At 42.4% G+C, this 27,452-nt stretch overlaps 1 protein-coding gene across 1 annotated transcript in view; it reads left to right on the top strand.

The window, feature by feature from the left end:
- The window catches only part of LOC134348621 (activin receptor type-1-like), a 111,313-nt gene that overhangs the window by 48,045 nt on the left and 35,816 nt on the right, over positions 1-27,452 (top strand). The window contains exons 4-5 of the mRNA XM_063052286.1: positions 7,672-7,874; positions 15,855-15,954. Coding sequence (XP_062908356.1) covers positions 7,672-7,874; positions 15,855-15,954 — 303 coding nt within the window. The remainder of the gene's footprint in view (positions 1-7,671; positions 7,875-15,854; positions 15,955-27,452) is intronic.

Here is a 27,452-nt window from a genome sequence, read left to right as displayed (position 1 = left end):
GTTCGTGGCCTAAGGTAGAAAGAGATAAGTTATTAACTTCAAACTTTCTGCATTATCACTGGAAGAGTTGAACTGCATGGGTATGTAACGAGAGCATCTTGGACCTCCAAGTGGTCCACAGCAGGGGTGATTGGTAAGTCCGTAGCCTTAGGTAGAAGGAGATGAGTGATACAGCTCTTGTTACATGCATGTGCAGTTCAACTCTGAGTGAAAATGCAGGAAGTTAGAAGTTAGTAACTCATCTCCTTCTACCGTAGACCACAAACTTATCAATCACCACTTCTGGAGGTCCAAGACGCCGACTTCTACAAAGAAGGGATCTGTATGCTCCAAGACTGCTGGACTAAGTGTGTAAATGTAGGAAAAATAACTGTGCTAGGTTTTCTAAAATTGACTCCTTCTACCTTAGGCCATGAACTTACCAATCATCCCTTGTATATAGCTTGCGTGCCTCACACTTTACACAGTACTGTATTTGGAGTGTGGAGCAGAGAGCCAGTTTGTAAATTTGGTGGGAGTGAAGGATGTTGTGAACGGAAAGGGAGAACTGCTATGAGATGGGTGTGGGACGGGTGGCAGAGAAGAAGCAACAGGGTCAGGGGTTGGCGTGGGTGTAGACACCCAGCCCTGAGACAGACAGTAGTTTCAATAGTTCCAGTTAATATCAGCGAGTGTGTATATAATATACAGCCTGAAATTCTTGTTCTCCACAGACATCCATGAAAATAGAAGTGCTCCAAAGAATCAGTGAAAATAAAAACATTAAATCCCCAAAGCCCCCCCACACCCACAAGCAGCAGCAATGACCCTCCCCCTCCCCCTACTAACTTCAGCAAAAAAAAACATCAGCACCCCTCTCCCACCAAGCAATAGCAAAACATTCAAGACCATGATTTGCAGACAACAAAAACTGATCATTCACCTGACAATTTGACATATCAAAGCTCTTTCTCTCCCTAATAAAGGGTCAGAGAGGAGTCACCCTTGCACAGTAATGCTGAGATACATCCTGGGTGGCGCTGGAACACAACATCAGTGAAGTAATCTGTGGGTCGTTGACTCTTTCAACATCAGACAACCTCTGCCGGGTGACCCAGCCAGGGTTGATCAGGTCCCAGCTTGTGTCTCAGCAACATTGATCCATAGCCACCTGGAGGCTTGCTCAACAGTCTCTGTGATGATCCTAATGGCTCTTGAGGAATCTGAGGAAAGACATCCTTGCCATAGAGGGAGTACAAAGAAGGTTCACCAGATTGATTCCTGGGATGGTAGGACTTTCATATGATGAAAGACTAGATGAACTAGGTTTATACTCGTTGGAATTTAGAAGATTGAGGGGGGATCTTATTGAAACATATAAAATCCCAAAGGGATTGGACAGGCTAGATGCAGGAAGATTGTTCCCGATGTTGGGGAAATCCAGAACGAGGGGTCACAGTTTGAGGATAAAGGGGAAGCCTTTTAGGACCGAGATTAGTAAAAACTTCTTCACACAGAGAGTGGTGAATCTGTGGAATTCTCTGCCACAGGAAACAGTTGAGGCCAGTTCATTGGCTATATTTAAGAGGAAGTTAGATATGGCCCTTGTGGCTTAAGAGATCGGGGTATGGAGGGAAGGCTGGTACAGGGTTCTGAGTTGGATGATCAGCCATGATCATACTGAATGGCGGTGCAGGCTTGAAGGGCCGAATGGCCTACTGCACCTATTTTCTATGTTTCTATGTTTCACTTTGCTGCCTCTGTAATGCCAAGGAGAAAGTAGGTTCTGCAGAGCAAGCAGCCAGCAAAACCTCAATACCCCACCTCTTTAAGCTCATAAAGTGCCCTCCAATCCCTGTTCCTGACACTGTTCTGCCAGCTCCTGGTATTTGGCCACCTTGTGCTCAAATGCCTCCTCAGTCGATCTTCCCGAGGAACTGTCAGTTCTACCGTGACCACCTGAATGACCATGTCAGGCCTCAGAGTTGAAGATACGATGAAGTCAGGGAACTTTAATTGCTCGCCAAGATTGACTTTTGGTTGCCAGTCAGACACTGGTGAGTAAGCCTTCTGATGATCTGGGCTGTGGTTGGTCTCCAGCTTTGACGAAGGCTTTCTGGGTTGGTGGAGATGCTTACTGTTGTTATTGTCTGAGGAGATGCTTTCTGCCACAACCTTCAGCACCTGGTCATGATGCCTTCTCCCAGAGCTTTTGGGCAGCAGCTGAGGCTGTGTTCCAGGATCCCTCTGTCAGGGCAGAGGGGACATGATGGTGCCTCACTTTTGCCCCAAGCAAAAAGATTCGCTGGACTAGGCAGGATGTCATACACAGCCTGGATTGTGAACTTGATGTACTGGGGTTTTGCCTGCCAAATGTTGAGCCATGAAATCCTTTGCTTCAGTGCACCCTTCCACCCTGTCCAAGCTCCCTGCTGCCCCATTCCTACCATCCTGGTGGTACGTACTTCCTCAACAGTGGCTCACATCTCTTCCTGGACCAGTTTGCATCTGTCTCTGCCCTGGACTCTGTTGATGCAGATTGAAGGGAAGCTGCCTAGTTCTGCTTGACCAGACATCCCTGTGCCTCAGATGTAACTCAGTCATCTCCACTGTGTCCTGGGCCTTCTGTTTCCTGCCTGTCTGAATCACGGTCCCTGCTGACGAGACTTTGGGATTGCTGGAGTCCCTGTATGGCAGCAATTCTCTTGTATGGAAAACCATAATCTTCTCATTCAGGCTGCTGAAGGGAAGCTGCAGTTTATTCCTCTTCCTGTAGACAGCAATGCTGCTAAGGCCACGTGGGAGGCCCAACCATCTTCAAAGGTAGCCACTGATCTATCTTTCAAGAATCTCAACTTTTGACATGACTACCTTGTATATCAGCATTGGCTAGCGGATTCGGGGGGAGGATGCTATGCTGGTAGATCCAGGCTTTGGACTTGTCAGGTAAGCCTGACTTGTCCACACTGGTAAACTAGACTACTAAATCTTTGGTGGTCTTCTGGATGACAACCACATCTTTTAGGCTGCAGTCAAGGACCTTCATCAGGCTCTTGACTGGTTTCTCAGAGATGGATGGATCGCAAAACCATTCAAGGAGAAATGGAATTGTCCATGCATCTGCCTTTTATTTAAAAACACCGGAAATCTAGATTTCTCTGGCAATGAATCAATATTGCAATGATATATTTCCATTGACAACTTCATTGGTTCTCTTTATTGTTGTACTCGTACATACACAGACCATTTCTTTCCCCAGATTGAAGTATGTAAGCTTGTTTTGTATATTTGACAGGCAAATTTGGATGCAGGTAGGTAAAATGTTGTCCTTGTACACTTGTCCTCTACACCTAATTTTGTGGCATCTCGAATTCAAGTTATTCTGATTTCTGAGATTGCATGTCAAGATCGCTCTCAGTAGTTATTGTCTGGTTATGATTTCTCAATCAGTATGCTTATTATTTTGATAGTTTGATTATTTTTAATTTAATAGTTGTGAAAAGCTTTGAAGATTAATCTAGTGTTCTTCAGTGAAGTTTATTTGCACCTGTTCTAGAATTCCAAAGGACTCTAAATAAGAGAAGTTGAACTCCAGTCAACATCGTGCAAAGCTGTGATATCTGTTGATGCCATTGCTCAGACTTGGCTATTTTTCTTTAAGTTCATTGGGGTGGTTTTGGGGTAATGTGGGAAGTTGCGGTTTAGGGACAGGGGTGCGGGGGAGTTGGAGGTCAGGGTAGTAAATGAAGAGACTGTGCAGGATTCCAAGTCCAGGTTAAAGTGCACTGCGGTCAAATGTCAGCAACCCAGGAAGTCGTGTTGGCAGGCACTGAGGAGACCAGCAATCCCCAGCTTAGAGGCTGAAGTAAACTCAATATATGTTGTATGATTTGTGGTCTAATGAAGCCCAGTTCTTTTAACTGTTAATTGGTAGCTGTTGTCCTTTTATTGAGCTGACCCCCTTTCAAACCACACTGTATGTGTGCGTGACCCCTCGCGTTCCTGCTAAACCTTTCCTCTCACCTTAAACCCATTGCCACCTAGATCTTGATTTCCCAACCCTTGAGAAAAAGACTGACTGCATTCACTCTATGACCCTAATAATTTTACACACCTTCATAAGATCACTTACCATTCTCCTGTTCTCTGAACAATAAAATCCTCGCCTGTCCAGGCTCTCTCTGTAACTCAGTCCCTCAAGTCCTGATAATGTCCTTGTCAATTTTTCTTGCACTTTTTCCAGTTTATTGTATCTTTCTCAAAGCAGGATAATGGAAACTGAACATAAATGCTCCTGCAATACATTCTGTACAACCTCTCCACCTGCTCTCAATTTCTAGACTCTCTACCTTGAATAAGAAGGCCAGAAGCTTCCTTCGTCACCCTGTGTACCTGTGACTCCACTTCCACTGAACATGTACCGATACTCTACCTCCACTCTACAACACTTCCTAGCACTCTGCTGTTAACTGTGAAAGATCTTCCCGGATCTGATTTTCCAAAATACAACAGGTCACACGTACCTGAATTAAACTCCATTTATTATCCCTTGGCTCATTTACTCAACTGATCAAGATTATCCCTGTAATTTCTGATAACTTTCATTGTCCATTATTTCACCTATTTTAGCATCAACTACTGCGCAGAGTCTTGTCATCTTTAGAAGTTTTCTGATGACTCTGCCATAGTTGGATGCATCAGCAAGGGAGATGAGGTTGAGTACAGGGCTACTGTAGGAAACTTTGTCACATGGTGTGAGCAGAATTATCTGCAGCTTAATGTGAAAAAGACTAAGGAGCTGGTGGTAGACCTGAGGAGAGCCAAGGTACCAGTGACCCCTGTTTCCATCCAGGGGGTCAGTGTGGACATGGTGGAGGATTAAAAATACCTGGGGATACAAATTGACAATAAACTGGACTGGTCAAAGAACACTGAGACTGTCTACAAGAAGGGTCAGAGCCGTCTTTATTTCCTGAGGAGACTGAAGTCCTTTAACATCTGCCGGACGATGCTGAGGATGTTCTACGAGTCTGTGGTGGCCAGTGTTATCATGTTTGCTGTTGTGTGCTGGGGCAGCAGGCTGAGGGTAGCAGACACCAACAGAATCAACAAACCTATTCGTAAGGCCAGTGATGTTTTGGAGATGGAACTGGACTCTCTCACGGCGGTGTCTGAAAAGAGGATGCTGTCTAAGTTGCATGCCATCTTGAACAGTGTCTCCCATCCACTACATAATGAACTGGGTGGGCACAGGAGTACATTCAGCCAGAGACTCATTCCTCCAAGATGCAGCACAAAGTGTCATAGGAAGTCATTCCTGCCTGTGGCCATCAAACTTTACAACTCCTCCCTTGGAGGGTCAGACACCCTGTGCCGATAGACTGGTCCTGGATTTATTTCATAATCTACTGGCATAATTTACATGTTACTATTTAACTATTTATGGTTCTATTACTATCTATTATTTATGGTGCATCTGTAACGAAAACCAGTTTCCCCCTGGGATCACTAAAGTATGACTATGACTATCAGCTGCAAATTCACTAACTATGCCTTGTACACCCTTTTTTAAATTGTGGTTGCTGATGACAAACAACAATGAGCAGGAGCATCATCCCCTGAGCTCTATCATCACCGGACATCTAGACCAAGGGCTTCCTTCCACCATTACACTCTGCCTCCTGCCATCAAGCAAAATGTTTAATTAGCCCGCATTCCTTTGATTCTATGCAATCCAACCTTCTAGGTCAGCCTACCATGTGGAACCTTGTCAAAGACCTTACTTGCATTTATATAAATCAAGTCTACTGCCCTAGCCTCATCGGCCCTTTTGGTCACATCATCAGAAACTTTCAAAAAATTACTGACTGTAGCTCATCTGGATTCAGGCATGTGTGGAGGCATTTTCAGAGAAGTATTTCTGAGATAGAAAATTGAGCAAACCATTTGGAAGCTTCGGATGAGAAGACAATCTAAAATGAGACTTCTGTTCATATGGCTTTCTAGGTCTTTCAAAGCATTCTGCAGTTGATGAAGTGATTTTGGAGATGCAATCATTCTCGTAGTGTAGGAAACTACTCAGGGCATGAAGCAATCATATCTCTACCACATCATGCATCTATGATTTAAAAAAAAATTTGCAACTTTACTCACCACCTAGACTTTGAAGTGACAAGCTGCATAATAAAATATCATTTGAAAGGCTACCAACATGCATTAAACAAATATTTCTGGTGGTATTTCCTTTCTGAAGCTCAATTGGTAATTTTTGTCATTGCTGAGTTGAATATATTTAATAATTTTACTGTTTCAACATGGGGATCTGCAAAACCTGTTTTAATAGAAATGTAAACTGCTGCATTTGATGGTGTATTTTGTAAACGAGATTGGAATTTTATTGAAGTCCAGAGACTCCAGTATAGAAGAACAGGATAGGGTACTGGGCCTTGTTCTTCCTCTGCCGGTCAGTAAGGTAATTTACCTCCATGCTATTTTCCTGTATTAACTTTGTGTCCTTTGGCTCTCAATATCTAAAATCTCTTTCTTGAATATACTTAACTGTTGAGAATCTACAATTCTATTGTAAAGAGAACTTGAAAGGATTGGCTATGATCTATGCAAAAAAAAAAAAAAAATTCATCATAGTCCTGAATGAGAAACACCTGTACTTTTGACACTGGAAGTCCAGGTTCTAGCTACCCCATGCAGAGGAGACATCACTTGCCCCGCCTTAAGAATTTTGTGCACTTCGATGAGATCACTTCTCTTTCTCAGCTACTGAAAGTATTGATTCAATTTGTTTTGTCTCCTCCATAGAATAATACCTGCCATCCACACCAAACTTCCCAGGTATTGGGTAATTGAGTCTTTATTAATGAAGCATTTTCTCTGTTTATGACATGGGCAAACAATCTCATGGTAGCGTAGCAGTTAGAATAACGCTACTACAGTGCCAGTGACCCTAGTTCAATTCTACTGCTGCCTGTAGGTAGTTTGTACATTCACCTGTGACCATGTGAGTTTCGCTGAGTGCACCAGATTCCTCACACTTTCCAAAGACCTACTGGTTGGTTAACTGGTCACGTGGGTGTAATTGAGCAGCATAAGCTTATTGAGCTGGAAGGGTCTGTTGTCAAGGTGTGTCTCTAAAATGAAAACAAAATTTAAAAAATGAAATTAATATTATTCTGCAACTTGGATAGCTGAATTAAGTAGGAACCTTTTCAGCTTTGTATTTTTATCAGTGATTTGCTTTCCAAATAAGACATTATTGCTGGCATTGTTTGGTCTTTACTGGAGTAATTTATCTGTAAATCCTGACTGAATACTGAAATGCGCACATCACTCTCCAGTTTGATTCAGCCTTTGGCATGCTCTCGTGTACAGAATTCTGTGGAGATGCTGGATACTAAATAGGGATAAGATTATTCATGGTCTGCCACCATGAATGAAGCAGCAAAGAATCATAAACAGTTTCTTAATGGCGCCCTCAATTGACATAGATTAATTCAGAAAGAACTTGTATTTGCACTGACTTTATTCTGCTGAATCAACTGAGAATGGTATGAATATTGAATAATATGGTTTTGTATGAGGTCAATGCATAGGGAAAATATCAGCACTCTACAAGATTATTTTTATCTCGTAGTCGCTTAATTAGTGCACCAACTTATTTCTCCTCTTCCCTTACAGAAGCACCAATGGGCTACAGTGCAAGAACTCTGACAATTGTTATTGTTGCTCCAGTAATTGTGCTAATTGTCATCACCATGGTGACAGTGATAATATTGCGGAAGCTCCATCAAAATCAAATGCAAAGGCTGGATGCTCGAGAAGCTGAGTATGGTGCCATCGATGGACTGATTGCCTCAAATGTTGGCGACAGCACGCTAGCTGTAAGGATTTTAAATCTGTTATTTTGTTTGCTTCACTCTCTCTGGTCAAAAATGCTATTACATTTTGTTAAGTTTTGATATCAGTTTAATTGAAAAGTGGCCAGATTTAGAAATCATTGTCACTTGTTTAGACCTCTACATATACACGAGCAGGAGAAAGTGATATTAGAATCAGAATTGGGTTTAATATCATTGGCATATGCCATGAAATTTGTTATGCAGCAGAAGTACATTGCAATACATAATAAAAACTGTGAAATACAGTAAGTATTTAATTAAGTAAATTATTAAGTAGGTACTTGAGTATTAAATAAGTTGTCCAAAAAAGTAGTGAGGTAGTTTTTCATGGGTACAAAATGTCCATTCAGAAATCTGAAGGCAGAGGGGAAGAAGCTGTTCCTGAATTGTTGTGTGCCTTCAGGCTTCTGTACCTCCTTCCTGATGGTGGCAGTGAGAAGAGGACATGTCCTGGGTGGTGGAGGTCCTTAATGATGGATGCTGCCTTCTGAGGCATCATCACCCTTTGAAGGTGTCCTGGATGCTGAGGAGGCTAGTGCCCCTGATGGAGCTGATTGAGTTTAACTCTAATCTGTTTGGGGAGTGTTTCTTCCAACTCCTGGAAGAGTAGGTGGGAAGATCTGAAATGGGTTTTTGCATTTGTACTTGGGAGATGGATGCAGAGTCTTTGGAAGTGAGGCAAAGCAGCAGTGAGGTCACGGATCATATGCAGATTAGAGGAGAAGGTGTTTGCTGTCTTGAGGGAAATTAGAGTGGATATTTTCCCAAGGCCTGACAAAGTATCCCCTTGGTGGGAGACTGGTGCAGAAATTGCAGAGGATATCAGAGATGTTTAAAATGTGCTTGGTCATGGATGAGATGCTCTATGATTGGAGAGTAGCTAATGTTGTTCTGTTGTTTAAGAAAGGCTGTACAAATATGCCAGGAAATTATAGGCCAGTGAGCCTTACATCAGTAGTGGGTAAGTTACTGGAAGGTATTCAAAGGGACTGGATACTTGAGTATTTGGATAAACAGGGACTGGTTAGAGTAGTCAGCATGGCTTTCTGCGTGATAGGTTATGTCTAACCAATCTTATATTCAAGGAAGTTACTAGGAAAGTAGATGAAGGCAAAGCAGTGGATGTTGTCTACATTAACATTAGCAAGTTCTTTGACAAGGTTTCACATGGGAGGTTGGTTAAGAAGGTTCAATTGCTTGGCATTCAAGATGAGGTAAAAGCACACATGCAGGAGATGGGTTCAACTTGTATATTTACATTGCAGCGAGAGAAAACATGCGCGTGCATAGAGAACAGATCAATATGCCTGTGTAGACAACAGTCCTTGCGTAGAGCTAAGGGGGGTGGGGTCATTGCTCTAAAAGAAATAGATCCATACATTACATGTTCTCCCCCTCTAGATTAATGCAACCACATAACTATCTGTACAAAATATTCAATTTCCCTTCCATAATCCATATTCCAATTAACCATGCTTTCACAATAACGGCCCATAACTAGCTTCAATATACTACAAGTCAGTCTTTTGGGTGGCACTCTGCTTCTTTCCAGATAGCCTCTGGACCCGTGGAGTGGCATCAGGTTTGATATGTGTCTTGTCCAAGACAACGTTCTCAGTTTTTAGTGTCACGTTGCTGTCAGTGACATGATCATCACTGAGAGGTAAGTCTGATGGCTGTAATGCGTCCATCTTGTTGGATGCATTTGACTTGGGTGTGTCCTTCGTTTGAGCATCTAGTATCTGGACCATATGATGTCTCCATGAATGGCCTCCAACATACGCTGTGTACATCATTGGTCCAGTTTTTGTAGTTATCCTACCAGGTCTCCACTTCTCTTGGTAAGCACACGCTAGGACTTCCTGTCCAATCTTGAAGCTCCTTACTGCTTCACTTGGCAACTGGCTGAGCTATTTAGTCTTTACTTCCTTCCATAGATCTGGTTTCAGGAGGTCTATGTGAGATCTCAGATTCCTACTCATGAACATCACTGCAGATGTTTGATTTGTCGTCGCATGAACAGAGTTCCGATACAGAAAATGGAAGTTGTCCACCTTGTGCTGTAGAGAAATGTCCTCCTTGTCCATCACTTTAATGGACTACTTGAATGTTTGGATAAACCTTTCAGCTAACCCATTTGTTGCTGGGTAGTGAGGAGCTGACTTGAAATGTCTGATGCCATTTTTCTTCATGAGCAATCTGAATTCTTCTAACATGTATTGTGGTCCGTTGTCGCTCTCAATTTGTTCTGGTAAGCCATTTCTGGTGAAGATAATCCTCCGAGTAGAAGCAGTCTTTGAGGTGGTTGGGTTCATGAGCAACACAGCAATCAGAAGCTTGCAGTCCATGAATGGCCCAGCAAAGTCAATATTTACTCTGCCATGGTGATGATGGTCACTCCCACAGGTGTAATCATGCCTGTAGAGTACATTTTGAACTTTGTGGCATCCTGAACAGCTTTCGACCAAGTCTTCAATTTGTTTATCTATTCCCTTCCACCACACGTAGCTCTTCATCTTGACCATACCCACGTGTCCTTCATGCAGATTCTCTAACATTTTGATGTGCAGTTTAGATGGAGCCACAACACGAGACACACACATCAGCGTTCTTTGACGTACCTGACAATTGGTCTTGTCTCACTGAGAACTCTGGAACCATAGGATTACATGAGCTGGCCATTCGTGCATAGTGATATTATGGGCTTTTGACAATGTTGGGTCAATCCTTGTTTCTCTTTGTATTTCTGAATTTGTTACCGGCAACTGGTCTACCAATGTGCGTAGAACACTACTGCTGGATCACAGTATGAAGACTTTTCTTCAGTTGCCAACAGATGAAGATGTGGACAAGCCATCATCAGTATTGCCATGTTGTTTGGTACCCTTGAACTCCATGTTATAAGAGTAGGCTCAAAGGAATAGTGTCCAATGTTGTAACTGAGTAGCAATCATCACTGGAATTCCCTTCCTGGGATTGAAAATGTCACTAGAGTAGACTTTTGTCCATAGAGGTAGTGGTGGATCATCTTTATTCCCTATTCTAGACTAAGGGCCTCTCAGTCGATCTGTGCGTAGTTGCGTTCTGTGCTCATCAGTGATCTTGGAGCAAATGCAATCGGGCGTTCAGATTCATCTTTCATGATGTGTGACAAAACGGCTCCAATGCCAAAACAGGATGCATCACATGCCAGTCTGATGGGCAGAGAATGATCATAATGGATGAGCAGTTCATCTGATGTTATTAGTCCCTTTATTTCCTCGAATGCTCTTTCACATCTTTCTGACCATTCCCACTTTGCTCTTGTCTGTAACGTGCATTCAGTGGGTGCAGCCCTGTTGCAATGTTTGGGAGAAACCAGTGGTAGTAGTTTACAAGGTCCAAGTATGACCTGAGTTCTGACACATTTTCCGGTTCGGGTGCCTATAGCATTGCTTCAATCTTCTCTTGTGACTATGTAAGCCATGCTTGTAGGTGACATGTCCACAATATGAGATTTTGTTCTTGAAAAACTAACATTTCTCTCTCTTTGCGCGCAGACCACACTCACTCAGCCTGGTAAGCACTTTACCAAGGTTCTGGAGGTGTTTGTCATCATTTTTGCCAGTCACAATGATATCGTCAAGGTAACATTACATTCCTGGGATGCCTTGGAGCACCTGGTCTTTGCCAAATAACTAGAGTTAATGCAATGGCAAAGATGAGACGATTATACTGGAACAGTCCTTTGTGAGTATTGATTTTGAGGAACTTCCTGCTTGACTTCTCCATTTGCAGATGGGCTTGTGACAAGTCAATCTTTGAAAGTCTCTGCCCGCCTGCCAAAGATGTGAACATTTGTGGCAGGGGAAACTACACGGCATGCAGCACTGGGTTGATGCTCACTTTCAAATCTCTACATATGCGAACGGCTCTGGACTTCCCTTTGATCACTAGGAGAATGGTTGTGGCCCAATCACTCCACTCAGCTTTGGAGAGAATTCCAGATGCTTCCAAGACCTGCAGTTCAGCATCCACTTTAGTACGTAGTGCGTAAGGCACTGGATACACTTTATGGAATCTTGGTGTTGCTGCTTCATTCCAATCAGTTCTGGCCTTGATGACTTTGAGTTTACCAATCCCCTTCTCAAATACCTTCATTAGCATTAAGCAGCTGTGCCAGTCTCTGGTTAGTGTTACCATTTGGGCTGCAGTTTCCTGTTGATGTCACACTGAGTGCCAGTCTAGTTGGATTTTTCCTCAATCATTCACATCCCAAAAGTGCTGGCCCTCCACTTTTCAATACATAAAGCTCCATACATCACATTCACTTTTAGTTTGCTTTAGGCAGACACTTTTTTTTTGCCTTTGTAAGTCTTTAGCATCACTGAGGTCTTCTCTAATGGTATCTTAGGAAGCAGTCAGCCTCCTGAATTATAGACAAAGCTGACCCTGTATCCAGCTCCATTTTCACTTTTACACAAGGCACATCGATTGAGATCCATTTGATCTTGTGATCTGCTTCAGTAATGCTATGCTGTTCTAGGCATGACAGCTCACCTTTGTCAGATACTATGTTATCTGGTTCTGGTTCACATTTGGTCACTTTATGTATTTGCTTAGTTTTGTGTTTGAAACTTTTCGCTATGTAGTTTTTCCCTTTGGTCATGCTTTTTTATCTGACTTGCACACTCTCTCTGTTGCCTTGTCTGTGACACTTTCTGCAAACTCTTTCTTTGAACCAACAGTTATTTGCATCTTGGGAGGATTTGCCACATTGATAGCATTTTTGGCTTTTTGCACATTTTGTGCATTTCACATTCTAAGCTCTTTCTGTAGTTCTGCTGCATCTTTTGCTGTGGTCTTTAATGATATCGCAACGGTCGATGCCCATAGGTCTCTTTCTGACAGCAGCCTCTTTTGAGCGCTTTGGCTATGCGTACCACATGCAAGCCTGTCCCTGAATGCATCAGAAAGTCCATCTGTAAAGTCACAGTACTGGGAAAGTTTGCACAGTTCTGCAATATATTCAGAAATGCTTTCATCCTTTGGTTCATTTTCTAAAATGTAAACCTCTCAGCTATTATCAGTGGTTTAGGGCTCAAGTGATTTTGTAATTTGGTACCAATTTCATGTACATCTTGCTGGCATTTCAGGGGTTACTAAGTTGTGTAAGAGACTGTACGTCCAAGGACCCATTAAGCTAAGAAGGGTGGGGGCTTTATTTTGTTCCTCCAACTTGTTCATGTTACAATACAGTTTCAACCCTTGATATACGACTCAGCCTTCATTAGCACTATCAAATTTGTCAACTTTCCCGACTGAAGCCATCGCCACGTTATTTTTACATTAAATTTGCTAATTGCGTCTTTCATGTGTACTATGCAGTGCTCATCCGTCCTCTTGCTGTTCCATCCTGTCACCGTCAGTGTAGCTGACGATTATTCTCTGATATTCAGGTTCGTACATGTCGCCAATTTGTTGTGTCTTTGCAACTACATGTTAATTAAATAAAAGCACGTGCACGGGAGATGGCTTGAACTGGTGTATTCACATTGCAGCAGCAGAGAGAGAACATGCGCATGTGTAGACAGAGATCAATATGTGTGAGTAGACAACAGTTCTTCTGCAGTGCTACAGGGGAGTCATTACTCTAGAAGAAATAGATCCATACATTGCAGTAGTAAATTGGATTAGACATTGGCTTTGCAGGAGAAGCCAAAGAGTTGTGGTAGATGGTTGTCTCTCTAAATGGAGGCTTTTACTAATGATATGCCGCAGGGATCGGTGCCAAGTCCGTTGTTGTTAGTCATGTATATCAGCTATCTGAATGATAGTGCGGTTAACTGGATTAGCAAATTTGTGGATGACACCAAGATCTAGGGGTGTAGAGGACAGCGAGGAAGTTTATCAAAGTTTGCAGTGGAATCTGGACTAGCTGGAAAAATGGGCTGAAAATGGCAGATAGAATTTAATCTGTCTACTGAGGTGTTGCATTTTGCAAGGCTAAACCAGGGTGGGACGATAGGGCACTGAGGAGTGCAGTAGAACAGGGGGATCTGGGAATACAGATTCATAATTCCTTCCAAGTGGTGTCACAGGTAGATAGGGTCGTAAAGAAAGCTTTTGGAACTTGGCCTTCATAAGTCAAAGAATTGGGTACTGGAGTTGGGATGTTATGTTGAAGTTATCCAAAATATTAGTGAGGCCCAATTTGGAGCATTGTGTGCAGTTTTGGTCACCTGCTACCTACAAGATGATGTCAATAGGATTGAAAGAGTGCAGAGAAAATTTGCAAGGATTTTGGGATTTGAGGACCTGAGTTGTAGGGAAAGGTTGAATTGGTTAGGAGGTTATTCTCGGGAGCGTAGAAGAATGAGGGAAGATTTGGTAAAAGTACACAAAATTGAAGGATTATAAAAATGATAAATGCAAGCAAGCTTTTTTCACTGAGGTTGGGTGAGGTTAGAACTAGAGGTCATGGGTTAAGTCTGAAAGGTAAAATGTTTAAGGGGAACATGGGGGGGAGCTTCACTTGGAGGGTGGTGAGAGTGTGGTGTGGTGGATGTGGTTTTGATTTCAACATTTAAGAGAAATTTGTATATATACATGGATGGGAGGGATTTGGAGGGCCACGATCCAGGTGCAAGTCAATGGGACTAGGTAGATTAATGGTTTGGTACGGACTAGATGGACCAAAGGGCCTGTTTCTGTGTTGTAGTGTTCTTTGACTGTATGACTACCTCCTGAATTGTACGTGTAACATTTGTTCTTAAAAAGGCTGGGAATTTGCAGTGGTAAAATTCTGGAGGAGAGCTCATTAATGGTAGTGTGGTTGATGTTATTCAAACTGTGCCACCTATGAGGTGAAAATTCACATATCTTGAAACCAAGAGATTGATATTTTGAGCAAGTTTGCAAGATAACAGTAGACCAATATTTTCCCCTCAAATTTATGTGTGATCTGCCTAAAATCTCCTCTCATCTTCTGTGCCAGTACCTTATTGTCCTCAATTCACCAGTCTTTCAAATATTCCCAGTGATTTAGCTTTCCCAAAGATCCAAAGTACATTTAATATCAAAGAATCTATGCAATATACAATCCTGAGCAACACACACACACACACACACACACACACACACACACACACACACACACACACGAGGAAATCAGCTGGTCAGGCAGCATCTATTGAAATGAGTGAATAGTCAATGTTTACTCTTTTCCATAGATGCTGCCTGGCCTGCTGAATTCCTCCAGCATTTTATGTGTGTTGCTTGGATTTCCAGCATCTGTAGATTCTGTCGTGTTTGTGACACAACCCTGAGATTTGTCTTCCTATAGCCTTCCCATAGCCACAAAACAAAGAAACCCCATGGAACCTGTTGAAAGAAAAACATCAAACACCCAATGTGTAAAAGAATAAAAAAGAACAAATCGCAAAACAGCAAAAAACGAGTGGAATACATAGAATATAAAACCAAAATCATTGGAACAACCCAATAAGGTCGAGAATTCTAAAGGTTCACTACTTCGTGTGAGAAGTTCCTACAAACATCAGGATTAGATGACTGTCCCTTTATCTTGTAGCCAGTTGCGATAACATCTCAACATCAACATACTAATGCTTCATTAGGATCCTGTTTTTCATTAAGATTGATCCTCATTCTTGTAAACTCCAAGGACTATAGAAGTAATTTCATTTGCTCTTCATAATAGGAAGTTACTTCCCTTGTAGCATTTCTCCCTTGAAGCTATACAATGCATGATCTGGTGTGGCAGGACCAGGAGCTTTCAATGATTTTACTCCCTTCATTAAAAGTTGACTAGAGCTAAGGAGAAGGTGAATCTGGTAATTTTGTGTTCAAATGAAATAATGAGGCAATACTTACCCAGGAGAAGCAAAGGTTTTCCGGCCTGTAACATGCCTCAAGAAAGTGAGTAATTGCAGTTAATTTTGTAGGATGATCTCTTTCTCACAGGATCTGCTGGATCACTCCTGCACATCAGGCAGTGGATCAGGCCTTCCTTTCTTCATACAGAGAACAGTGGCTCGGCAGATCACCCTGGTAGAATGTGTAGGTGAGTAACTGTTGTTGTGACTGTCGCTAAGCCGTGTGGGATCTGAAATTGATTAATGCAAAGGTCTTCATTCGACACAAGCAGGTCTGTTGGAGAATCTGTTTCTCCTTTCCTGATGCTCAAAAGTGCAGTGATGTTTTGTACTTTTCAACAAATGGTTAAATGGTTAACTTCAGTTCCAATGGCTATAGTCAGAATTGTAATTGCAGTGTGCAAACAGGTTTTTCAGCCCAGCTCAGCCATGCTGACTGTATTGTCCAGTGAGCTAGTCCCATCTGCCTGTGTTTGACATATTGCCCTCTAACCTCTCGTATCCATGCACTTATTGGATGGATTTTAAGTGTTGCTAATGTGCCCACCTCAACCCCCATTTCAGACAGCTCATTCCAAATACGCACCACCCTTTATGTGAGAAGACCTGTTCCTGATGTGCCTTTTAACTTTCTTGCCTCTGATCGTAAACCTATGCCCTGGTTTTACCACCTCTATCCTGGAGAAAAAGATGATGGGCTACCCTGTCTATGCTCCTGATGATCTTTGTATATCTGTATCAGGTAACCCCCTCAATCCCCTGTGTTCTAGGGAGTAAAGTCCTAGTCCAAAAAAATTCCCCTTGTAACTCAGGCTCAAAAGTCCAGACAATATCCTGGTAAGTCTCCTCTGCACTCTTTCTAGTTTAATATCATCATTCCTACAACAAAGTGATCAAAACTGGACTCAAAACTCCAAGAGTGACCTCGGCAATATTTTGTATAATTGCAGTGTAACTGCTATGCTCAGTGCCCTGTCTGATGAAAAGCAGCACGTCAAATGCTGCCTTCACCACCTTATCTATGTATGACACCGCTTTCAGTGAGTTTTACACTTGCACTCCTAAGTCCCTCTGTTCCATAACACTCACCAAGTCCCTATGATTCATTCATGTACAAGCCCTCTTATGATTTGATCTCCCAAAATGCAGTGCCTCATGTTTATCTGCAGTGAAAGCCATTTGCCAATCCTCAGCCCACAAACCAGCTGGTCAAGATCTCCAGTAATTTTTCATAACGTTTTACACCACCTTTCAGTATCTCCGCAGACTTGGTAATCATGTCTTGTATGCTCACAGCCAAATCATTTATATAAATTACAAACAGCAAAGGTACTGGCATTAATCCCTGTGGCACACAATTGGACACAGACCTTCAGTCTATTTTCCCCAGATTCCATGTGATCTAACCTTCAGAATAGCCTGTCATGAGGGACCTTTTCAAATGCCCTTCCAAGGTTTATGTACATAATGTCTAGTGCCCTCCCTCATCTACCCTTTTGGTCACCTCCTCATCAAACTCATTAAACGAAGCCATGTTGATTGTTCCAAATCTCTCCAAATGTTGCTTGATTCTGCCCCCCAGAATCCCCTACAGAAATTTAACCACGATCGATGTCAAACTCACGGCCCTATAGTTTCTTAGGTTTTGTATGCTACCCTTTTTTTTTTTTAAAAAAAAACGAGTTCAGTTCATAATGAGGCTCCATGGCATTTAAAAAAAAAGTTTGGAACCCCTGCTCTAGTCCTTTCAAAGTGAATGCTAACATTGCGTTTGCCTTCCTCACCACTGACTCAACCTGAAAAGAAGTGGTCCCGATACCGACCCTCCGTAACACCACTAGGCATATGCAGCCATTCATTTATTCATTTATTCATACCCTTGATTCCTGCCACTCAACCAATCATTTATCCTTGCTGGTTTATTTGTCTGTGATACCATGGACCCTTCTTAAGCAGCTTCATGTGTGACACCTTGTCAAAGGCCTTCTGAAAATCCAAGTAAACAGCATCCACTAACTCTCCTTTGTCTATCTTGCCTGTCATTTCGTCAAAGAATTCCAACAGATTTGTCAGGCTAGATTTCCCCTTAAGGAAACCATGCTGACTTTGGCCTACTTTATCTGCAACTCCAGGAATTCCAAAACCTTATTCTTACTAATGGACTCCAACATTTCCCAACCACTGAAGTCAACCAAACTAGTGTATAATTTCCTTCCTTCCTTCCCTTCTTTAAAAAACTGGGGTGACATTTGCTATTTTCCAGTACTCTGGAACTATTCCAGAATCTAGTGATTCTTGAAAGATCATTACTAATACCTCCACTATCTCTTCAACTACCACCGTCAGAACCCTGGGGTGCAGTCCATCTGGTGCAAGTGACTTATCTACCCTCAGACTGTTCAGCTGCCCAAGTACCCTGTCCTTAGTAACAGCAACGACACTCACTTCTACCTCCTGACACATTCTCAAATCTGGCATGCAGCTAGTGTCTTCCACAGTGAAGACTGATGCAAAATACTTAATCAATTTGTCCTTTCTTTGTCCCCAATTACTTCCTCTTCAGGATCATTTTCTGGTGGTCCAGTATCCATTCTCACTTCTCTGTTACTGTTTATATATCTAGAAAAAAATTGGCATCTTCGTTGTTGTTATTGGCTAGCTTACCTTCATATTTCATCTTTTCTCTCCTTTTATAGCTTTTTAGTTGTCTTTTGTTGGTTTTTAAAAGTTTCCTATTTCTCTAACTTCCCACTAATTTTTGCTGTATTATATGCCCTCTCTTGTGCTTTTATGCTGTCTTCCATTTTCCCTGTCAGCCTCGGTTGTGTTGCCTTTTCTTTAGAATACTTGATCTTTTGGATACATCTGTCCTTAACCTTCTGAATAGCTCCCAGAAACTCCAGCCATTTCTGTTTTGCAGTCGTCCCTGCTGGAGTCACCTTCCAATTAAGTTTGGCCAGCTTCTCTCTCATGCCTCTGTAATTTCCTTTACTCCATATGTAGTGCCTATAAAAAGTATTCACCCTGTCCCCCCCCCCCAGAAGTTTTCATGTTTTATTGTTTTACAACACTGAATCACATTGGATTTAATTTAGCTTTTTTGATGCAGATTAACAGAAAAAAAGACTCCTTTGTGTGAAAGTAAAAACAGATCTCTACAAAGCGATCTAAATTAATTACAGATATAAAACACAAGATAATTGATTGCGTAAGTGTTCACTCCCTTCAAATCGGTATTTAGTAGATGCTTTGGCAGCAATTACAGCCTTGAGTTTGTGTGGATAGGTCTCTATCAGCTTTGCACATCTGGACACTGTAATTTTTCCCCATTCTTCTTTACAAAACTGCTCAAGCTCTGTCAGATTGCATGGGGATTGCGAGTGAAGAGCCCTTTTCAAGTCCAGCCACAAATTCTCAATTGGATTGAGGTCTGGACTCTGACTTGGCCACTCAAGGACATTAACTTTGTTGTTTTTAAGCCATTCCTCTGTAGCTTTGGTTTTATGCTTGGGGTCATTGTCTTGCTGGGAAACAAATTTTCTCAGAAGTCGCAGTTCTTTTGCAGACTGCATCAGGTTTTCCTCCAGGATTTCCCTGTATTTTGCTGCATTCATTTTACCCTCTACCTTTACAAGCTTTCCAGGGCCTGCTGCAGTGAAGCACCCCACAGCATGATACAGCTACTTCCATGCTTCATGGTAGGGATGGTGTGTTTTTGATGATGTGCGGTGTTTGGGTTACACCAAACAAAGTGTTTAGTCTGATGGTCAAAATGCTCAGTTTTGTTTTCATTAAACCATAGAACCCTCTTCCAGCTGACTTCAGAGTCTCCCGTATGCCTTCAGGCAAACTCTAGCTGAGATTTCATGTGAGTTTTGTTTTCAACAGTGGCTTTCTCCCATAAGGCTATGACTGGTGTCGCAACTGGGCAACAGTTGTATGCGCAGTCTCTGCCACAGAAACTTATAACTCCTCCGGAGATGTTATAGGTCTCTTGGTGTCCTCCCTCATTAGTCCCCTTCTTGCACAATCACTCAGTTTTTGAGGATGGTCTGCTCTAGGAAGGTTTACAGCTGTGCCATATTCTTTCCATTTCTTGATGATTGACTTAACTGTACTCCAAGGGATATTCAGTGACTTGGAAATTTTCCTGTATCCATCTCCTGACTTGTGCTTTTCAGTAACTTTTTTTGTGGAGTTGCTTAGAGTGTTCTTTTGTCTTCATGGTGTAGTTTTTGTTAGGATACTGACTCACCAGCAGCTAGACCTTCCAGATACGGGTGTATTTTTACTACAATCCATTAAAACACCTTGACTGCACATAGGTGATCTCCAGTTAACTAATTATGTGACTTCTAAAACCAATTGGCTGTACCAGTGATGATTTGGTGTGTCATATTAAAGGGGTTGAATACTTATGCAATTAATTATTTTGTGTTTTATATTTGTAATTAATTTAGATCACTTTGCAGAGCTCTGTTTTCTCTTTGACATGAAAATATCTTTTCCTGTTGATCAATGTCAAAAAGCCAAATTAAATCCACTGTGATTCAATGTTGTAAAACAGTAAAACTTGAAAACTTCCGAGGGAAGTGAGTACTTTTATAGGCACTGTAAATACTGATACTCTAACCTTATCTTCTTCCTCTTAAACTGTAGTGTGAATTATGATCACAGCATGATAAGGGTTCCTTTACCTTAAGCTCCCTAACCAAATCTGGTTCATTACACAACACCTACCTTTTCCCTAGTGCAGGAATTTCCAAACTTTTTTATGTCATGGATCCCTACCATTAACCGAGGTGTGCATGAAGCCCCTGCCGTAATGGGCTCAGCCACAAGCTTCTCTGAAATGCCATCTCACAGGCATTCTACAATTGCCCTCCCTTGGGATTAGCACCAATCCGATTTTTCCAAACTACCAGCATATTGAAATCCACCATGACTATCATAACTTTGCCATTTTTGCATTATTTTTTAAAAATCTCCCATTGTAATTTATACTACACATCCTGGGTACCATTTCGAGGCCAGTATATAACTCCCATTAGCGTCTTTTTACTCATGCATTTTGTTATTTCTACCCACTGGGATTCTACATCTTCTGATTCCATGTCACCTCTTTTTAAATATTTGATTTAATTTTCTTTTACCAACAGCCACCTCACTCAGTCTGCCTACCTGCCTGTATGTTCAATACAATGTGAATCCTTGGATGCCAAGCTCCCAAGTATGATCTCTCAGCCACTACTCAGTTACGCCAACAATGCCATACCTGCTCTGACTGCTACAAGATCATCTACCTTATTCCATACACTGTGCATTCAAATGTAACACCTTCAATCTTGTATCCATCACCCTTTTCACTTTTGCTCCCATGTTACACTTCAACTCATCCCACAAACTGTAATTTTGCCCTATTATCTGCCTGTCCTTCCTCACAGTCTCACTACACACAGCGTCTCCTTGTATACCATCTGCCCCATCCTCAGCCCTATCACCCCAACTCCCACCCCCTGCCAAATTAGTTTAAACCCTCCCAAACAGCTTTCGCAAACCCGTCCACAAGGATATTGGTCCCTTTCGGGTTCAGGTGAAACCTCTCTTTTTGTACATTCATACCTTCCCCAGAAAAGATCAGGATGATCCAGAAATCTGAAACCCTGCCTCTACACCAATTTCTCAGCCATACATTTAACTGCCAAATCATACTATTCTTGCCCTGACTGGCATGTGCCACAAGCGTCCAGAGATTACTACCCTGGAGGTTCTGCTTTTCAGCTTTCTACCTAACTCCCTATATTCTCACCTCAGGACCGCCTCCATTTTCCTATCTATGTCATCAGTACCAATATGTATCATGACTACTGGCTGGTCGCTCTCCCCCTTTAGAATGTTCTGGTCACAACCTCAGACCTCCCTGACCTTGGCAGCTGGGAGGCAACATACCATCTGGGTGTGTCTCTCATATCCACAGAATCTCCTGTCGGCTCCTCCAGCAATAGGATCCCCTTTCGCTATTGCACTCCTCTTCTCCCCCCTCCCTCCCCTTTCCCTCTGAGCCACAGAGCCGTACTCTCTGCCAGGTACCTGACTGCTGTGGCCTTCCTCTGCTAGGTCATCACCCCAACAGTATCGGAAGTGGTATGCCTGTTACTGAGGGAATGGCCCCTGAACTGGCTTCCTGTCCCCTTTCCGCCTCCTGATTTTCACCCAGTCGCCTGTGTTCTGCAGATTGTGTGTACCTACCTCCCTGAATATCCTGTTGATCAACCCCTCAGCCTCCCGAGTGATCTGGAGTGCCTCCAGCTCCGGCTCCAAGGTGTGAAAGAAGCTGTGGCTGGATGCATTTCTTGCTGAGGTCATCAAGGACACTGGAGGGGCCCTGCCTTCCTGCAACCCGCAAGAGGAGCATTCCGCTATCCTGTGTGGCATCCCCACTGCTCCAAATGTGCAAAGAGGGAAAAAAAAAGAATAATCTACCTACATCCCTCACCTCTCCTCACTGAAGCCTCTGAGCAAAAGCCTGAGCTCTCCATTCTTACTCTAGCCCACTCATTGCTGCTCCCACAACAGCTGCTCCACTTAAACCTAACTTTTTATTGGCACTTGCCAAATGCCTAATTATGCACAATCCAATATCTCCTCGGGCGCACAAAATGTCTTGGCTGCCCCCACTTACTTCTTTTGAGCTGCCTCTAAGCAGTCCAATATCTCCTAGGGAACTGTGGCGCACAGAGATATTCAAACAGTGGTGCTAGGTAGGCTGAGGGGTTTTGAGCAGAAAAGAATACACACCTACTATGTCAATGACTGTAAGGTTCTTCCCCCAATGACATCTCCACCTATTGTGTCCTTTTACTCACTGGCCCCACCACTGAAAAGACCCAGCTCATTTAGTATTGCCTTCCATCCATGCTGAAGTGATTACCTTGTATTCTGCACTTTGTCTGGTTTTCAAAGTTGTCTTTTGCCGTAACTTGGATCCCTTCCCACGTTTCCTTTTGCTCTGATCTATCCCACTAGATTTCTGACACCTAGAATCAGCTTTCATTACAAATGCAAGTTCCATTACATTTTAGTTCTTTCATCACGGCTTACTGTTGTGCACTTGGTGTCTTTCCTGTTGACATTCATATGCTTGTTCCCTTAGCAGCAGAGAGCTGTGAAGCAGGATGGGATGTTCTTTATTTAAGTTCCCTGTAATGAGATTGTTAGAACACAGGTTGAGACCCAGCATGTAGCATTTTGTCGCTGTCAGTCTCGTTGGGACTGCTGGCAGTATTTGGGTAACATTACTTTGATTGTTCAGTCCATTTTCTCTCGCATTCCTGAGCTCTGGGGGTGGTGGGGTACAGGGTATCATTATCTGATTCCTTGCAGTTTGCAGATTTCTTCCGTCTCTCTCCTTGTGAAATCTGAATCTACCCGGGCTGGAGTTCCAGAATCGGCTGTATTATCACTGATTTGTATTTTGTGAAATTTGTTATTTTGCAGCAGCAACACAGCAAAGGCATAAAATTAACACAATTACAAAATAAATCGTGCAAAAACAAAAGAATAATGAAGTAGTGCTCATGGACTGTTCAAAAAATCTGCTGTCAGAGGGGAAGAAGTGGCTCCTCAGGATTTCCTGAGCCAAAATTTATGATGCCAGATTGATGGTGCACTCTCCTGTATTGAAAGACTTTACCCAACAGGGAAGTGATCTGACCCATGGTCATAAGACAGTAGCTTTTCCCTCAATGCTTTGGGCTCAAGAAGTCTACCTGGACGTTTTCCCACTACCCACAAAGCTGATTTACTAGTCACACTTTAGTGCTCTTGTCTGGGTAATAGTTGGCACATGTGATAACAGTACAGACAGAATCTGTGTCTCTACTGCTCGTCCCTGGTCACCACCAGACCCGCTAGAGTCCTGATCGTGATGTGCTTTACCAAATGGATATCCCCATGATATAACTTTAGCAATATTTGTGCAATACACACTGGAGCTCAGCTACTCCTGCCTTCCCATCAACGTTCCCTAAAATTTTATTTTACAGATCAACCCTTGCTCTGAGCAGGAAATTTTTGGAGGATCTGAAATTTTTACATGGCACATTTTTTGTAATATTCATACTATAAATACTTGAAAATTGAAAAAACACAATCTTTAGATTTTATTTATTATTTGAAGGGTTAATGAAATACAGTACAACAAAAAGTATTTTATACTTTGTAAACTTTTTCTAGCTGCGTGGCAACAAAGGCTATGTGCATGGGAACATTTTAGTTACTGTGAGGTAGAGCACCCATGCAGCTTAGAGACAACAGTGCTCCCCATGAGTTTAGTTACCATCTGTCCTTTCTTTGCTCTACTGCTTGATCCCAACAGCTTTACATAATTTTACTGAATTAGCTTTGGTAGTTCCTTTTTTAATGCAAGCAAATACTGTTATCTCCTGTTCTTTTTTTCCCCCTGAGAACTGCTCTCTCATTCCTTTCCTGTTCCCCACTTTTGCTTTTCCTCTTTGGTTTAATTACTGCTATCTCCTGAAATAAGTGTACTGGTTCCAACTGTTCTTGTATGTGTTTGGCCCATTTCCTTGGGAACTCCTGACATCCACACAGTTCTGGGTCCAGATCTTGATTAGGGCTGCTGCAGCTTTGCTGACTGTGGTGTGTTGTCTGCAGGTTGTGCATATTCACTGGCTCTGACTCAGCAATGTTTCCTTAGTTAATAATGGCAACTACCTTTCGAAGTTATTTGTCCCCAGGACAGATGTTTGGGCATACTCAGAACTGGAGGGTGCACTTCCCCTCTCTCAAGTACCTGAGGTTCTCCTCTTTCTACCCTTGTTGTTTCCCAACCCCTCTCCTCTGAGATGGAACAAATATAGAGATCCGCCTGTCTTCCACCTCACCAAACTCTTGTCTTTGCCCTCATTGTTTTCCTCATGGTAATATAAACAGTCTCTCCAGTCATTGAAAGTAGGGCTGTTACTGCCAGAGATGCCCCTATGTCCACCTACATGTTGCATTGCTGGCCCCCTATTAAAGATCTTGTGTACATCCGTAGGGGACCACTGTCAGCTCTCTACTTGACCTAGATACTGTCTTCATAGTTCTGTAATCTGGTCAGCAGTGAGTGTGAACAGAGAGGTTTCTGAGCAACACACACAAAATGCTGGAGGAATCCAGCAGGTCAGGCAGCATTAATGGAAATGAATAAACAGTTGACATTTTGGGCTGAGACCTTTCTTCAGGACTGGAAGGGAAGGGGGAAGAATAAAAAAGGTGGGGGGGAGGAAAAGAAGGACAAGCCAGAAGGTGATGGGTTATTTGGTCCATTTCTGACATCTCTCTCCTTTTTTTGCTCGATCTCTCAGGCTCCATCTCTGGAGACAAACTGTCCATGGACATCTTTTACAGCCTGTCAGTTTCCACGGCTCTTTTCCCACCCTGTGTCCTGTAAAAATACATCCCTTTTCTCAGTTTCTTTGTTTCCGCTGTTTCCAGGATGAGGTTTTCCAGGACATCAGAGATATCGTCCTCTTTCAAAAAATGAGGTTTTTCTTCCTCCACCATTTGATGCTGCCCTCACTGGCATCTTGTCCAGATATCTGCACTCACACCATCTTCCTGTCACGTTAACAGGGATAGAGTTCCTCTTGTTCTCACTTACCATACCATGAGGCACTGCATCCAACACATTCTCAGCAACTTTTGCAATCCTCAATGGGATCCTACCACCAAATATATCTTTACCTCTTCCACTCCATTCTCTGCTTTCCTCAGGAATCCTTCCCTTTGTGGTTTCCTTATCCATTCACCCCTCCCTACTAATCTCCCTCCTGGCACATATCCCTGCAAGTGACAGAAATGCTTTGCCTATCATTCACCTCCTCCCTTACCTCCGTTCAGGGCCCCAAATAGTTCTTCCAATAACTCGACCATTGTAGAGGAGTTGGGGAAGAGGAGCATCTCAGTTCCATCTGCCAAAACCAGAATTTCCTGGTGACGAAGCATTTTAATTCCTATCCCTGTTCATGTTCAGACATGTCAGTCCATAGCCTCCACTTTTGCCAAGATGATAGAAGTCTCGGAGTGGAGGAGCAACACCTCATATTCTGTCCAGGAAGCCTCCAACTTGATGGCATGAACATGGTTCCCTCATCTTCTATTTCCCAGTCTGGCCTCTTGCTACTTCTATCACCTGCCTATTACCTTCCTCTGGTGCCCTTCCTTCCCGGCAATATAATGAGTCATGAATGTATCCCAGATGAGCCCCAAGTGTTGTATCTGTATTGTCATTGGGAGATTGAAGTTGGTAAGTGCAAAACATCTTTATTCAACAGAAGCAGGTATTCTGGAGCATCTATTTCTCCTCTAGTGACACAAAACAGTAGAGTAATGTTTATACTACTTAAAACACCAACAATGATAAACAATTAATTATATTTTTGATGGCTGTAGTTACCTACTTTAACAGTTGAATGTAGACAGGTAACTTTACAGAGTTAAAAGGATCAAAGTAAATTTATTATCTAAGTACATATATAAGACATGAGATAAAGGAGCAGAATTAGGCCAATAGCCCATCGAGTCTACTCCGCCATTTCATCATGGCTGATATTTTTTTTCTCTCTGCCCCAGTCTCCTGCCTTTTTCCCACATCCCTCATGTCCTGACTAATCAAGAATCTATCAACCTCTGCCTTAAATATACCCAATGATTTGGCCTTCACAGCCACCTGTGGCAACGAATTCCACAGATTCACCACTTTCTGGGTAAAGAAATTCTTCTTCATCTCCATTCTAAATAGACATTCCTCTATTCCTGAGGTTGTGTCCTCTGGTCTTAAGCTCCCCCATCATAGGAAACATCTTCTCCACATCCACTCCATTGATGCCTTTCAAAATTCGATAGGTTTCAATTAGGTCGCCCCTCATTATTCTGAATTCTAGTGAGTACAGGCCCAGAGCCATCAAATGCTCCTCATATGACAAGCCTTTCAATCCTGGAATCGTTTTCATGAGCCTCCTTTGAACCTTCTCTTTTCTTGAATGTGGGGCCCAAAACTCAGAATACTCCCAAGTGAGGCCACAGCACTGCTTTATAAAGCCTCAACATGACATCCTTGTTAGATGTCACCATACACAACTCTGAGATTCATTTTCTTGTGGGCATACTCAATAAGTCCACAAAAGAATAATTATGATAGTAGAATCAATGAAAGATTGCATCAACTTTGGCATTCAACCAATGTATAAAAGACAACAAACTGCAAATACAAAAAGGAAAAAATAATAATAAATAAGTAAGCGCTAAATATTGAGAACTTGAGATGAAGAGGCCTTGAAATTGGGTCCATAGGTTGTAGGGATATTTCAATTATCTGTTTACATCTGAACTGACAGAACCCTCTTTTAGTATTCAAATATCAGGCACTGGTCGAGTGAGTTCTGAGCAGAAAGCAATCAAAACTAATACATACTACTTTTGTTACAGTGTTGAGCGATGATTCCTTGGATATGCAAAAGGCCAGATTATTATATGACAAAGCAGGCATGTTCTGAAATCTGAATTAAGTGACGGGTATGCCTTTTAATGATGTGTTAATGCAAAGGGCTACTTAAGATGCCTCTCCTGATTTTACATGTGGGTTTCATTGAAAGCTGAATGAAATCCTCATCTAAGATCA

Source organism: Mobula hypostoma, chromosome 6 (genome assembly GCF_963921235.1).
Source record: "Mobula hypostoma chromosome 6, sMobHyp1.1, whole genome shotgun sequence".
NCBI lineage: Eukaryota > Metazoa > Chordata > Chondrichthyes > Myliobatiformes > Myliobatidae > Mobula > Mobula hypostoma.
This window is presented reverse-complemented; position numbering and strand designations above follow the sequence as displayed.